Below are 15559 nucleotides of genomic sequence, written 5' to 3'. Positions count from 1 at the left end.
TTAGCTGATTTTCCATGTTTGGCTGGAGCACTTTTAGCTTAGCATAAATCACTGAATCCGATTAGACCATTAGCATCCCATTCAAAAATCTTTTTATGACTTAATTTTCCCCCGTTCTCCTAGAGCAGTTGAGTGTTACCATTTTTGAGTCCATTTAGCCGATCTCTGAGTTTGGCTGGAGCACTTTTAGCTTAGCATAGCATAAATCATTGAATCTGATTGAACTGTTAGCATCTCACTGAAAAATGTTTTGACTTTTAATTTTTATTTTTTCTGGTCTCCTAGAGTTGAACAGTTTAGTTTTACCTTTTTTGAGTCCATTTAAGCTGATCTCTGGGTTTGACTGGAGCATATTTAGCTTAGCATAGCATAAATCATTGAATCAGATTAGACCAGGGGTGTCCAAACTCGGCCCTGGAGGGCCGGTGTCCTGCATATTTTAGTTCCAACCTCAATTAAAAACACCTGAACCAGCTAATCAAGCTCTTGTTAGGTATACTATAAACTTCCAGCCCGGTGTGTTGAAGAAAGTTGGAGCTAAACCTGTGGGAGAGTTGCAAAATTGGCCTTGTTTCCAAAAAGGTTGAGGTTCTTGGTGTGACCTGGCATCAAATCTATTGTTTTCTCCTTCAGAATTGAACGAAAAATTGCTACTATTTCCTTAGACCGAGATGGACCAGTTAGAGACTTGGAAAGAGGCAAGTGGCATGGTTTTTGTCTTTTGATTCAGTGTTTACATTGGCATTTTGACATAACTGGCTATACGTCAACGATCATGTTGCTTTGCAGGTTTACAGGGACGTAAATCAGGTGCCAGCAGCGTGAGCAGCGAGGTATCCTCTTCCTCCGGAACCAGCAAGTGGAAATCCACCTTCTCCCCCATTTCTGATCCCAAGCCAACTCCTCCAGACATCCGCCAAGGTGGCTCACCATTTAGCGTTGGAGCTTCCCGAGGAGGCACAGACTCAGACTCGGACCACAAACCCCAGAGGAGAGGGGAGCGTGAGCGTGAGCCTTATGGAAATTCAAATCTCTTCCTCAGTCAGGATGGCAGTGGTCGCTCGGCGGTAAACACGTCAGAGCGTTCGCTGCAGAAACAGAAAGTGCGGGAGTGGGACCTGAAATCTGTAAGTGGATTGGCCAGTCAAAACCTATTTATATCTGCAGCAGCCAGTGGAGGCATCCTGAGTGGGAAAGTGGGCGGGGCTGCCACTGTGTCATCCGCCTCTGCGGTAGGACAATATTTCCCACTGGGCGGAGCTTCTGTTCTACAACCCTTATTTGGAACTCAGGCAGCGGGACCAGCCACCAGCGGAGCCCCCCGATTGGTCAACGGACATTCGGCGCTTGGCAGTTTCTCCAGTGCCGGACTGGCAGGGGGCGCTGCAGGAGGTGAGTTAGACATCTTGTCTGTCTTTCTGTTTTTTGATAAATGTTAAGGATTGAGCCTAAGGTCAGAACAGTCGCTCGGGGTGTAGAGAAAAGGTAAGTAAAGGCCCAGCGCTGCCATTTTGCCTGGCTCTCCCACACTGCTTGCTGTGCTGACTGCAAAGGCTAAAGCGACACACCTAGAGGAAATGATAACAGGTTATATTTAATAATAAGTTCATCAAAACATTAAAAAGTTGTTGTCATTTAATCATCCATTGATTTTGTTCCAAACAGTTGAACACAAATGAAGATATTTTGGTGAATGTACCTGGTTGCCATTGACTTGAATGTCTGACTGGCGACCAGTTTACAACATTCTTTGAAATATCTTCTGGTGCATTCAACAGGAGAAAGAAACGCAAATGTTTGGAATAAATGAAGGACGATTAAACTAGTAATTACATTTTTTTAACTAACTCTTCTAGGTCAATTTCATTAAAGCATGAGCAGCATCTATTTAAGTCAAACATTTTAACAAAGCAGTAATTTATTGGCAATATTTATCTGATTTTGCTTTGAAATGTCACTCAGACATGCTGTAAACATGCATTGAGGAAGCCCTCCCCCACACATTTTGTTTTTTGTTAGAAATCGTACCAAATTACAGCCTTGTAGATCATTTTCTTTGGCCTTGATGGTGTAAACTGGTGATTTAGAGGCCAGGGAAAGTATTAATATTTGTCAAGCTCTGTATAGTTTATCAGATTGGCGGGAAACGCCTTGACTCCTCCAGCTGCCTTCATATTTTCCTCTTGGTGTTCGCCTTTAATTGCAGACCTTGGCAGTGTCGAGGCACTTCACTGTTTACCAGCATTTTGCCAATCATGAAGATGTGTATTTAAAAAGCTTACTTTTAAAATAAAGTTAAGGTTACTCATGCTTGTCATTTTAAACCCATAAGAAATGTTGTCATCTGTGTAGCACAAGTGAAAATATTCTTCATTCTTAAATAAGGCTGGGCAATTTGGCCTACAATCAAAATATTATATTATTTTATTTATTTGTTTATGTTTTTGCGGATTATAGTTCACTGACAAGTTTTGTACTGTAAATAAGCTCATGTTACAAGTGAGAGATTTTTGAATGAAGGGTGCATTAACTGATTTTAAAATAATTGAAGTAAACACACTCTCTACGATCTATGATTACTTGTTAAAAATCATTGTTGAACAACTGAAATTGTCTAAAATGCGGCTTTCTGTTCCACCCACCGTCATCACAGACACCAAACCAACCATCCACAAAGCTTGTACTACGCATAATTGTGATGTGTAAGTTCATATGAGTGTATGCGAAGGCTACACCAGACTGTACACGTACCCTTGACAGAAGGATAATATCATTATAATATAACAAGTATAAATCATAATATAACAAGTCTAATTCAGCCTTAACAGAGCAGGGTCGCGTGACTCCACGCACGGTAGGGAAAGTAATTGAAAAATTGACATGTAAAAATGAGATCGATTATAGGTTCTGAATGTCAATTTCGATTACTTTTCTATTAATCACCCAGCCCTATTCTTAAATGTGAGCCCCTGTTTTTTTTTTGTTTTTTTTACCTGGTAATACCAAGTTTTCAATGATTTAAACACTTATTCGAAACACATTATTGTTTATTTATATATAAACATGCGTCATATCCACCTGCCGTTCATTTACTCTCCTTCTCTTCGTCTGCTTCTGCCACTGAACAGTAGCTCCCAGTAAATATTCTGTGTCCTTTGAAGAGAGGCAATATGGAGCATGTACAAACTGACATTAAAGGTGCTGTATGTATGCTTTTGACCATTCTAAAGCATAAAAATACCATATCTTCAGATATTTAAGAATAATGCCAAGTAAACTTTCTTGTTTATCTGAAAAACAATGCTGAAGTCAGATAATTTGCTTGTGTTTTCTCTTGCGGAACGACTGTATTTGTTTTGGTTCTTTAACCCGCCCACTGCCACTTTAGCCAATTATATTTTAGCATCCCGGGTTGCCTTAGTGGTAAACTGCTTCATTCATTCATTCAGAAAGGCTCTCAAGGCAGGTGTTCGTGACCGAAATGCGACCGCATGAGTTCCACATGAGGTTATTAATTAGCAAATGAGATAAATATTAGGAACGTAAACATTAGGTGAGCAGGATACATTGTAACCGCGTGTCCTAACAACACGCCACGTGAAGAGATTTAAAGTAATAAGCAATTGGGCTGTTTGCACCAGATGAAACACGACAGAAATTTAGATACAGCTATTCAGAAGCACAGAATAGTGCACTCACTCACTCACGAAATGGTAAGGTTTATAATCTAATTAATACATATTAAACCTCTTTAACATTATTCAATGTAGATGCTGAATCACTGATATGTGTTTAATTCAAAAGTTTCAAAAGTCTAATTTTAAAGTGTCTGTTTTATTCTCAAGATCTGAAGTGAACTGATCTGCTGCTGCTTTCAGTACTATGGCAATAAATCTCATGTAAAATGTCATGCAAACTCACATTGTTAGCATTTAACGCTGAATAAAACACATTAAGGGAACCTGAGGTGATCATTGTCAGTTTATCCTGTTGTTCCCCTGTGAGAAATAGAAGCCGTTTCTAATATAACAATTGGAGTTGTTGATTTAAAAAAAACCCCTCCTTTTAATATGTAAAATATTCCTTCTATCGGGTGCCGTTGCTTTAATATAGTCCTGTCCTCAATCTGGCAATCTGCGCTTGCATTTATTTTGATCCAGGAGTGCAATACCTAGTTCAACCACTAGGTAAAACTTGCATGATGCACCTTTAATTTTTAATAAAGCTGTCAAAACAGACAGCATCTGTTATCCACCAGTCAGTACTGCAACTGCAATTTACACTGCAACACAGAAACAACGTTTTCAAATTTATCCACTTCGGACGTTTTTAAAAACATACATTTTTTTCCCTAAAAATGTTGTCTCAGTTTGAATGGAAGGTCAAAACCTAGAGAAAAATATGCGTTTTTAAACGAAAACATTGTAGTGTGGACATGACCTGAGTGATGACACCAACAAGAGCAAGCATGCCTGACAATAGAGTCTTATTGTAAGCTGCACAGCTAATGTTTTAAATTTGTGATATTTATACTGTTTGCTAATTGAAACCACCTCCTTTAGTTTTTTATTATATTTGTGTGTCTCATTTTGGAGGCTGCGACTGTCCAGCGAAGGTCAATTTTTCAGCTGCTGTCGCATGTATTAAGGAAGACTTCATGACTGAAATTAGGTAAACCAGCAGTGGGCAGTAGAGATGTGCGGATGGCGGTTACAGCCGCGGAATCCGCGGATAAACCGCGGATCGGGCGGATGACGTGACGAAAAATAATATTTGAATTAAATTCGGGCGGGTGGTGGGCTGTTGTACTGTTTTTGTACACATAGCTGGCGCACCAACGAAAAAGCCTAGGACTGACTTTACAGAATGAGAGGAGGAATCGGATACACTAATTCTGGATGAAGTACAGAAGTCTTCATCTACAGACTTCCGTATAGACGGATCAGCAGAGGAACATTTACTTTCCTTTTGGGAGAAACAAGGCAGTCATTCCCACGTCTACAGCACCTTGCCAAGAGAATTTTATGCATTCCAGCAACAAGTGCTGTGAGCGAGCGCTCCTTCAGTGCAGCAGGGCGCATTAGAGGCCAGGCGCTCTCGTCTGAATGTTGAAATGATGTGTCAAAATGCGTTTTCTATTAGGCTACAATAATAATAAAAGAAAATTGTACAGTACAGTGCGTTTAATTTAGGCTATTTATTTATTTTTGTCCCTGTGCGCCAATTGGAGACGGAGTTCACTGCTGATATTCTGAGAGCTTTATAGGGATGCTTCTCATTTCTTTTTTGTGTATCCTCGTTTCCTTTCCTTGCTTTCTTTCCTCGTCTTTCCACCCCTATAGGATGCGAGGGAAGGACGCAAGGAAAAGACTCAAGGACCGAGGAATTGAATCAAGTGAAAAGACACGTCCTCGTATTGTTTAGCGTCACTTCAAAGCGTCAATTAATGCTGGATTTGACTTGCACGTTTGGATTAACTGCATGTCATTAAAGTCATTCTCTATTTTCTAATAATCAATAAAGAAACATTCATTTAATAATAAAAAGGAACAAGCCATTCAAATAAAGAGCTCAGTCAGCAGATGGCGGGCGGGTGCGGTTTTAAAATTTGGTCAAAAATGTTAGTGCGGATGGATGGCGGACGGATGATGAGTTTTGTGATGCGGTTGCGGATGAAATAATAGCCCATCTGCGCATCTCTAGTGGGCAGGATATAGAGACCAAAACAAAGACATGCAGAAGAAAGCAGAATAACTGACTGTAGCATTGTTTTTTTTAGATAACCAATTATGTTTACTTAGCTTGATTCCTAAACATCACGTAGCTTGTTAGGACAGGGGGTTACAGTGTAATCTGCTCAACTAATGTTTACGTTTGTAATATTTATATTATTTGTTATTTAATAACCAAATGTGAAACTGAATGTGTGTCTCATTTTTGAGTCTGCTAAAGTCCACCATTGGTCGTGTTTCGATTACGGACGCATTCTTTGAGAGCATTTCTGAATGAATGAATGAATGAAATACGCAGTTTTCCATCAAGGCATCCCAGGGTGCTGAAATATAATTGGCTAAACTGGAATTGGGCGGGTTAAAAAACCAAAACAAAGACAGCATTCCTGCACGGAAAACACATTTTCAAAGCCGAATATCTGGCTTCAGCATTGCTTTTCAGATAAAAAAAAATAATGTTCACTTTACATGTTTCTTAAATATCTGCAAACATATTGTGGTATTTTTATGCTTTAGTGGAGTCAAACACAAAATACTTTATTTATTTGATTAAAAAGAGCTTCAATTGTTGTCCAAATTTCTTATGGGTTTAGAAAGGCACTAGGTTAAATGCCACAGTTTTCACTTCAGCATAAACAGTCAACGGTGGTCCCCCTCGTCCACAGTGCAGTGCCTCATTGCTTTACATGTGCTTGTTTGTTTGTTGTCTGGCTTTGCTGCTGTGCACAATCTGGCTGAGCCCCCCATTTTTTTTTCTGTCTCTTGCTCCCCTCTCGGTGCTGTTCGTCTGCAGGGATTTTTCACCACATGGTGTCTTCAAGCTCCTCACAGCAGTCTGGGCCCAATCTCCCAAGCTCCCATAATTCCCAACAGAGGCATCTGGACACGAACCCCAAAGCTGGGGCCTCGTTCTTGGCCTCTGGCCCTAACCGCACTCAAACGGTCCTACACGCACCCTCTCCACCCACGCTCGCTCTTCCCCCGCCCCCACCCCTCCTGAACACTGTCCCGTCCCAACCGTCCTCTCCGCGCTCCTCCAGACCGCAGTCGTCCATCCCCGTGGCCACCTCGTCCCAATCCCTGGCTGCCGCGTCCTCTTCCTGCACCTCATCCGCTTCCTCAAGGCCCTTCACTGTCCACTATCCTCCGCATCTGCAGCCTCCGGGCAGCGCTGGTTCAGGTGGGACGGGGGCCTCCTGGAGGACTCTGGCATCCTATACGGCCTCGCAGATTCCTGGGAATCGGCCCAGATAAAATAAAATTTAAAAACCCAGGTGGGAGAGAGGGGTTGACATAGGGGGAAAAGGACTCTAATCGGATACAGGGAAGCTACTGCGTTTGTGCTAGCTTATTTGTTATGAGGCTGAATAAGGTATGTGGTGTTAGCATGGAAACGGGCAACGCTTTGCTGCTTTTGCTTTACATTTTTTGTTTATGTAGCTGCATTTCCTGCACATTTGGAGTTTTTATTACTTGTTTGTTTGTTTTTGTGGTTATTTTCCCTTGAAAAATTGAACTTATGATTGTTTATGTTAGCATTGGCCATTTTGTTTTTGAGTGTGTTATTTTGAAAATGTCATATTACATGTTCAGGGCTCAACAATGGTGGTTTTGATGATGACGATGATGAGCAATGGTTTGTACTTTTACTAGTCCCACAAAAAAAAAAATTATTTTAATGTAGTCGCAATACAGGAAATATAGCTGTAATGTATTTTTGTAAGTGTTTGGAAATTATTTATTTTATTTTTTGAATTTATTCCCCCCACCTTCAAAATGGATAGCTAATTTGCATATTTTATTATTCAATTAAAAAGCTAGGAATGTTAAAATTGTAATGTAGCTGTAAATATTCTTATAATCGTAATGTAGCTGTTTGATATGACTTGTATAAATATTTTTGCTAGATTATTGTACTGATTATTTTATTATATGATTATAAATGATATAAATTAATTGCATCAGTAGTTTTTTTATTAAGTGGTTCGTATTTTTCGTATTAATCGATACATGTAGGTGTGAAATGTCACTAATTGGCTCATATTTTTATTACTATTATTATTAGTTCAAGTTACCTTATTGGTTATTAAAGGAAAAGTTCACATAAAATAAGTTTTGTTATTAATTACTCCCTCTCATAAACTCGTATGACATTCGTTCATCTTAAAAACACAAATGAAGATGTTTTGGAAGAAATCCAGGAGCTCTCTGTTCATAGATTTGAGAATTTCAGAAAGGTACCAAGAATATCGATAAAACAATTTGTATATCTTTTGTGGCTCGACCATAATTTTCTAAAGTTTTTCAAAGACTTTAAACTAAAACAAATATAATAGCTTTAGTCTTCTTTTTAGCATCAGTTCAGGACACAAGTTCACTGTTTAGCCCATGTACTTGGTATATTTTAGTGGTGTAACGGATCACATTATGGTTTTTTAGTCGTGAATCAGACAATTATTATTTTTTGGATCAGCCAAAGAGGGGAGGAGAAACAAATGTCATTTGCTTTCCATTTTTTACAAAAACAGGACTGCAAGACACTTTGGTTTAAACAAACAGAACACGGAACCTGTAATTTTAATACAAATAAAACGAATAAATAATCAGCTGAACAAAAATAAATTGTAAGATATTCAGTACTGTGAAAAATTCACTGTTACTACTACTGTTGCTGATAACACTAAAGGTAGAAATCCAAATTTAAAATCTAAACCACCCATATTTATTTTTAGTCTAATTTTCACTAAATGTTTCAGTTTATTCACTCATAAAACTTCATGTTTCATTGTTAGATGTGTCATTTTTGAAGAATTATTTAGTGGCATATCTTTGAGGCTGGTTGTCGCCATCAATTGGTTAAATAGTGTAACTGCTGCCAACAACTTCTGTTTTTGATTGTCAATAAATGCATGACGGTGATTTTAATCTTACCATAAACATCAGTGGTTTCATCTAAACTATAAACTGTTCTCCCAGTACTTCTGTGTTATTTTACTGTTTGTATGTTCATAACTAACTCAAAAGACTCAAAAGATCTCTTTTTTGATTGTTGCGTTTTTCAATCACAGATTTGAATGCTGTGATTTGAAGGATTAATAAACATATGCCAATCTCCATTATATATAATTTATGTTGCGTGGGTGTTGAGATCCCGATCTTTTAATGATTAATTGTGCAGCTTACACTGAATGCATTAATGCAGGTTAAACAAGCAGTGACAGAAAACACCTTTAATAACCTAAGAAACCCACCAAATGCCGAAAAACCTACCACAACATCTTCCTTCATCATTTTATTTGATAGGAAAGCCTAAATGCTTTCATACATGTTATTTGAATGAAGCGAGAGTCGATCTCCCTGTGATCGTTACAAATTTAGGATTAATCTACCAATACATTTTTTTTTAATTAATTTTTGCATTTTGTGTGTTCTGAACTGATCCATTCAAATTACCGATCAACCGTAATCCGTTACACCCCTAGAATCTTTACGGACTTTAAAAGACCAATTTATTGTTTATAGAGCTTTTGGATTTCATCAAAATAAACGTTTAAGGTAAATAAAGGCGAGTAATTAATGATACGATTTTTATTTGTGCGTGAACTAACCCTATAACAATTTATTATGTTCATGAAATGCTAGTAATTCTTTCAAATGTTTGTAATGCACACTACTTTAAACATATGTATGAATTAAGTTAACTAAGTTTATATACATACACGCATTTAATAATAAAGCAACTGTATTTTTTTACATTTATTAAAACCATTGATGTATGTGTATATATAATCATCAAGTTTCAAACTTTTTTATATATATATTTTTTTGTTGTATGTAATATTTATTAGTATAATTATCTGCAAAATAACGACAAATTGTAATTTTCAGCCCATTTTAAGTGTTTACAAGACAATGCAAACCTTGCAGAATTTGTTACAAAAAAAAAGTTTAAATATTGCAAGCCAAATGTTTAACTTTGCCAGGCATGTGAATTGTTGAGCCCTGATGTTCATGAAATGTCTGTCCACACCTTGTGTAATTCCTGGATTTTACCCCTCGACTGGTTACAGGTAACTGAAGAAATCTACCTCAACCCAACATAACCTATGCAATGGACAGGTGTGGACCAATGGGCTCGACTCGCTCACCGGTGCTCAAACATTTGCTAAAGCCGCCATTGTAAAAACTGGCATGGGTATCTGAATTCATCACAGGTGCAGCTTAACACACACACACACACTCACTCATTGCCCCTGAATCACATTCAGATTCTCAGTTTGCAGCTTCCTTTTGTTTCCGAGTGTTTAAAGGTTGCACCATGTTGGGCTGACGCTAACAGTTATTCGTCAGTAATTGTGAGTTTAGCATGATGTTACTGATGCGCGTGCTTAAATTTTGAGATGGCAGGAATATCTTTAGTCAGTCCGCTTTCATTAGGCTGTACGCATAAATAATTTCTATAACCTTGCTGCTGTTTTTGTTGAAGTGGCTTTTATGATTGATATCTTCTGTTTGGATGAAGCTCATGACGATGTTTTAAGATTTAAGTTGTAAAAGGACAGTTCACCCAATCAAAATTGACTCTTTACTTGTCCTCAATTGGTTCCAAATCTTTGAGTTTAACTTTCTGTTGAACCAAAATATTTTTAAGAAATCTGGAAACGATTGACTTTCATATTAGGAAATACTTTGGAAGTCAGTCTTTACAGGTTTTTAGCTTTCTTCAGATTATTTTTGTCTGTGTGTGTTCAACAGAGAAAAGAAACTCAAACAGGTTTGTTGCAAGTGAAGGGTGAGTAAATAATTACAGAATTTTCCATTCAACCCAGCGGTGTCAAACTCAGATCCTGGAGGACCATAGCCCTGCACAGTTTAGTTCCAACCCTGCTTGAAGCCTGAAGGACTCAATTAGTTTGATCAGGTGTGTTTATTTATGGTTGGAACTTAATTGTGCACAGCTGTGGCCTTCCAGGAACTGAGTTTAACCCTTTAAATCTGAGCTTGTGTTCAAGTGTTCAATATTTTGTGAAATACAACGTTAACCACCTTGAATTGGGCATTTAAACATTTGAACTGTTTGTTTAGTGATGTAAAATATCAATGAAAAGTAATGAAAAGACCTCAAGCTCTAGCTAAAAGGGTACATTTCCAAGTGATATTTCACCCCAAAAAGAACATTTGAAGGTATGTCACCAAACTTCAAGATTTCTTTGGTATTGTGAGATTTGTGTGACTCTTTAAAGGATAGTTTTCCTAAAAACTCCTACACACAGGCCATTCAAGAAGGTTTTCTTCATAGTTTTTATGAGATTTTAGGTTTTTTTTAGATAAAAAGTATTCGAAGGAATGAGGGTGAGTAAAATTCAACAATAAAACATAATTTTTTAAGAAATCTTAATTTTTTTTTATATGTTTTTCAAAAATCAGAAAGTGGAGATGTATGCAAGAATATTTACTTAAAGGAATAGTCTTATTTTGGAAAAGTTTCATTTTACAATTCCCCTAGAGTTAAACTGTTTGGTTGAACCATTATTTTAACCCATTTAGACTTTTAGCATAGATCAATGGTCTCAAACTCAATTCCTGGATGATCGTCACTCTGCATAGTTTAGCTCCAACCACCTCCAACTCACATTATTTAATATTCTCTAGTAGTCTTGAACACCTTGATTATATGGATCAGCTCTTTGTGATTAGGGTTGGAGCAAAACGGCGCAGAGCTGCGGCCCTTTAGGAATCCTATGGAAACCTATGGTTTAAATCATTAAATCAGGTTATACCATGTGTCAAACTCAGTTCATGGAGGACCAGCTCAGCATAGCTTAGTTCCAAACCTAATTAAACACACTTAATTAAACTAATTAAGTCCTTCAGGATTGTTTGATACCTACAGGTAAGTGGTTTGAAGCAGGGTTTGAACTAAATTGTGCAGAGCTGCGGCCCTCTAGGAACTGAGTTTGAGTGGGTTAAACCATTAGCACAGGAACGCCCAATCTTGCTCCTCAAGGGCCGGAGTCCTGCATAGTTTAGCACCAACTTCCTTCAACACGCCTGCCTGGAAGTTTCTAGCATACTTTGAGCTTGATTAACTGATTCAGGTGTATTTAATTCCGGTTGGAACTAAAATATGTCGGACACCGGCCCTCCAGAACCGAGTTTGGGATCCCTGCATTAGCATCTCTCAAAATATTATTATTATTATTTTTTAAGTTTTTATGAGCAGAGATGCTAATGGTTTAATCCAATTTTAGATCTATGCTAAGCTAAGCCTAAAGTGTTGTATTTAGAGTTGAAGTGGGGGTTAATAATGTAAAATGTTTCCTTTTAGCGTTTAATTATTTATTTCTTTTGTTTTGGGGTGAAATATGACTACCAGCCATGTTCTTTATGGGCTCAGTTGAACCTAGCTTTGTTTTGGTGAACTCTGTCTCAAAATGTAAGATTTTAGAAAACGAATAATCATGAAAGCCCAGACCAAATCTAAATCTCTAATTAAATCATCTGAAAAAGAAACAAATTATTGTCAAATCGTAAATAATAAGATTCCATGAGATTGCGCTGGCTACACCAATAGAGAAATAGTTTGTGTTCGTACACTGGATCATTTACCTGTGGAGCTGTTATTGACACATTATGACAGTGCGTCATTTTTAAAAATGTAAAAGTAGCTTTTATTAGTCAAAGGGAAAAACGCTTCTGTACATTTTAAATAGCCACAATTCCCAGGAACACACGAGTAAAACAAATCTGCAGGGAGAGAAGCAGTTGAGCAGATGCCTGTAAGGAGCTGTTTAATCAGGCTAGTCATTTTAACTTCTCGAATCACTACTTTCACCGTTTGGTTTGGTTTAGGGCTTTTGTTTTAATACTCAAGCTTCCACGTTCCTAACAGTTCCTGCTGATCCTTTAATACGGTGCACACTTATGGTTCAGTCGACGTATTGCGCGGTACAGGCTTATTCAGGGAAATCTGGTGCTCAGCAAATTTTCCTTTGAGAATTCGGTGCGTTTTCCTTTTGGATTTTGAAATCCAAAGTTGATGTGGTGCTCATCGCAAACCTGGAAAACCAGCACACGCTTGTATGTACATACACACACTGGGAACGACAAAACAACAAGAACTACTGGGCAACTCCAACTCATCCTATTGTTTCTCTTTTATTCCTTTGTGATTTTTTTTGTTCTGTGAATGGTAGTCTTTCTGTATAATTGTGTATATAATTTGGGTTATTTATCATTTGAATTTTCTGTTTTGTGCTCCTTGTTTTGTATCGGAGCAGAGCACAACAACGTGCAAAAGTGTATGTACTTGACTCGCAGTCTAAAACTAAAAACATGGTGCTACAATCTGTACAACTTTAGACTGTGCTTATTTATATTAAGATCATCAACAAGAGAGAAAATAAGAGATGAATAAAGATTTTTTTGGTGCTTCTTTTACACAGGGATGTTTTCGAGCCTCACGGCATTTATTTTTCCAATATTTATAATCCTAATATTTGGCGCCCAGCACAAAGCAGCCCGTGCTTGTTTGGATCAGTGCTGTTTTTATATCGAAGAAACACCTTCTGGTCTTAATCTAGCTCAAAGTACATTGCAGAACTTTATAGGATGATTTGTTTGTTCTGAAGTATTCACGTTAATGGTGCTCCAACCTGTATGACAGGTGTGAATGCTCTTAAGATGTGGCAAATTGGTGCCATGTGTGTGTTTTAATTCAATTTTCGTTTTTATTTCTTGAAAAGAGAAAGTGTGCTAAGCCTGTTTGCCTATCATTTTGGGCCTCGTATGGCTCGGTGCTGTTTCATAGTAAAAAAAATAATATATATTTTGTTTTCTTTACAAATGTAACACAAACTGCTTCATCTTACACAAACTGGTGCTGCAGAATATACTAGTGCGCCCATACCAAAACTTACAATCCACTATCAAAGCCTGTCTACAAGATTGTGTTGTGTAACTTAGAGTTTGAGCCTTTTACGTATTGTGGTGTTGTGAAAATGTTCTGATGTGACCAGTCGTAGAGATGGCTAGCGTTTAGTCAGTTGACTAGCACTAGTGGTTAACCAATATGAGCTTTGACTGAAGAATCAGTAGCGTATCTAAAGAATACACTGATATAATTATATTTGGGCATGTTTCATGCTAAAATGGACATTTTTGTTGTGTTGCAAACCTGAAAGTCTTTATTTCTTCAAAAAAATTGTTATTTGGGAAGGAGGAGTGGAAAACCATGCAATAAAAAAGTCCAAAATTAGACTCCATTGACTTTCGTTAAAACTGTTTTCGACAGACCAAGGGGGGCCAAGTCGGAGCACTCACTACGGTCCCCCAGGCTCTGCTCTGTTTGGGGAAAATCCAAATTGAGCCAAATCAAACTATTAAAATTGGTTTAAGATTGGCAATTGAAATTTGCGACTTTGCAACCTGAAGAACCTGGGAAAACATTTTCGACATTTGCCCACCAAATATCAATTGTCGACTTATCAGTGCATGGACTTTGATTCAATTTTCCACATTTATCCCTGAATATCATCATTTGTGTCTTACAGAAGAATTAAAGTCATACGGCATAGATCTCAGTTCCTGGAGAGCCGCAGCTCCGCACAGTTTTGCTTCACCTTCATTAGTTGGATCAGATGTGTTTGATCTGGGTTGGAGAAAACTGCAGAGCAGCGGCTCTCCTGGAATTGAGTTCCAAACGTAAGTCATACAGGTTTGGAGTTTTGAAATTCTGACCTCATTGACTTCTATTGTATGGGCAAAAGATTTTGCACATTTGCGCAGATTCCAACATATTGGTCTGTCACTAGCTGCTTAAGCGTTGTCAAAATAGTCAATGGTGTTCATCATCGCCAGCTTGAAGACAAAATAGTTCCGTTTCCTTATTTGCTTTTACCGTTTTTTGTTGCTCAAGGATAAATCCACCTCACCTAAGCTTTAGAATGCTGTTTAATAGAGTATGGTGTGTAATAATATTACAGAACTTTGTGTAAATGCTCTTTCTCTCCGATTAAAATGAGGACGGGGATGATGAAATAGGATATTGAACAGTAAATGAGTTACCAGCACTGAGAGTTTTGTTTTTTTGGGGGGGAAATTTTTACTAGTCTCTGTTAATGTTTCCTGTTTTAATGGCCAATTTGTGTTTTGATATCTTTGCGACTGTTTATCAATGATGCTTTTTTTCAAGATTTCAAAACCCTAAGGTGCTCTCCTACACTTTAAACAAGGACAATGCAGCTATGGAAGTTCTTGCATTATGAACGGTTAATAAACGTCAGTGCAAGTTTGCTTGTTTTACTTTGAGACGTCTCATTTGAAATCTTTTTTTCCCACCATCATCCCCACACTGTGTGGAAATTAAGCTTATTTAAAAGGATAACAGATGGTCATTTTTTTAATGTTGCGTTTTCTCAGGTACGTGTACGAGGTTGTGAATCGCAAAAGGCATCTGGAGTCCTTCTTGCAAAGTTCTAAAGGGTTATGTTCTGAATATGTCGATTTAAATATGTAAATTCATATAGGCTTTTGTCTAGTGTCTCAGGAACATCCGTTCTGGCTTTGTTCATAGTTTTGCATATGGAAATATGGAAAATATTGTCTGTCTTCCTAGCTGACAGATATAATTTAGAGCCAGTTTGCTTCGCTGCACATTATTGACCTGTGATGGGAGATTCAACTGAACAGCATATACTTAATAATCCAACTCAAAGCCTCCATTTAAGTTCTTGGATGATGTTGTGAATCGTGCGTTCCGGTTATCAATATTTCACCGCCTTTTCATTGTTCAGCAGAAATCTCACAGGGTAATTGTGCAACAGCAA

The 15559-nt window shown here is 37.8% G+C and overlaps 1 protein-coding gene across 20 annotated transcripts in view; it reads left to right on the top strand.

Moving 5' to 3' along the window:
- dot1l (DOT1-like histone H3K79 methyltransferase) overlaps nucleotides 1-15041 on the top strand; it is a 60720-nt gene extending 45679 nt beyond the window's left edge. For 6 of the 20 annotated variants that reach the window (XR_012398159.1, XR_012398154.1, XM_009296351.5 and 3 more), the window contains 3 exons: nucleotides 634-698; nucleotides 790-1392; nucleotides 6526-9361. Coding sequence is in view for 8 of the 20 variants with exons in the window: in XM_009296351.5 (XP_009294626.2) it covers nucleotides 634-698; nucleotides 790-1392; nucleotides 6526-6986 (1129 nt within the window). In the remaining 12 variants the exon portion in view is untranslated. Of the gene's footprint in view, nucleotides 1-633; nucleotides 699-789; nucleotides 1393-6525; nucleotides 9362-9802 lie in introns of those variants that run through there. The other 14 variants (XR_012398153.1, XR_012398156.1, XR_012398152.1 and 11 more) reach the window with 6 other exon arrangements.
- Nucleotides 15042-15559: the final 518 nt, after the last annotated feature.

The sequence above is a fragment of the Danio rerio genome, chromosome 22 (assembly GCF_049306965.1).
Source record: "Danio rerio strain Tuebingen ecotype United States chromosome 22, GRCz12tu, whole genome shotgun sequence".
Lineage (NCBI taxonomy): Eukaryota > Metazoa > Chordata > Actinopteri > Cypriniformes > Danionidae > Danio > Danio rerio.
Note: the sequence above shows the minus strand (reverse complement) of the source record. Positions and strands in the feature narration are given on the sequence as shown.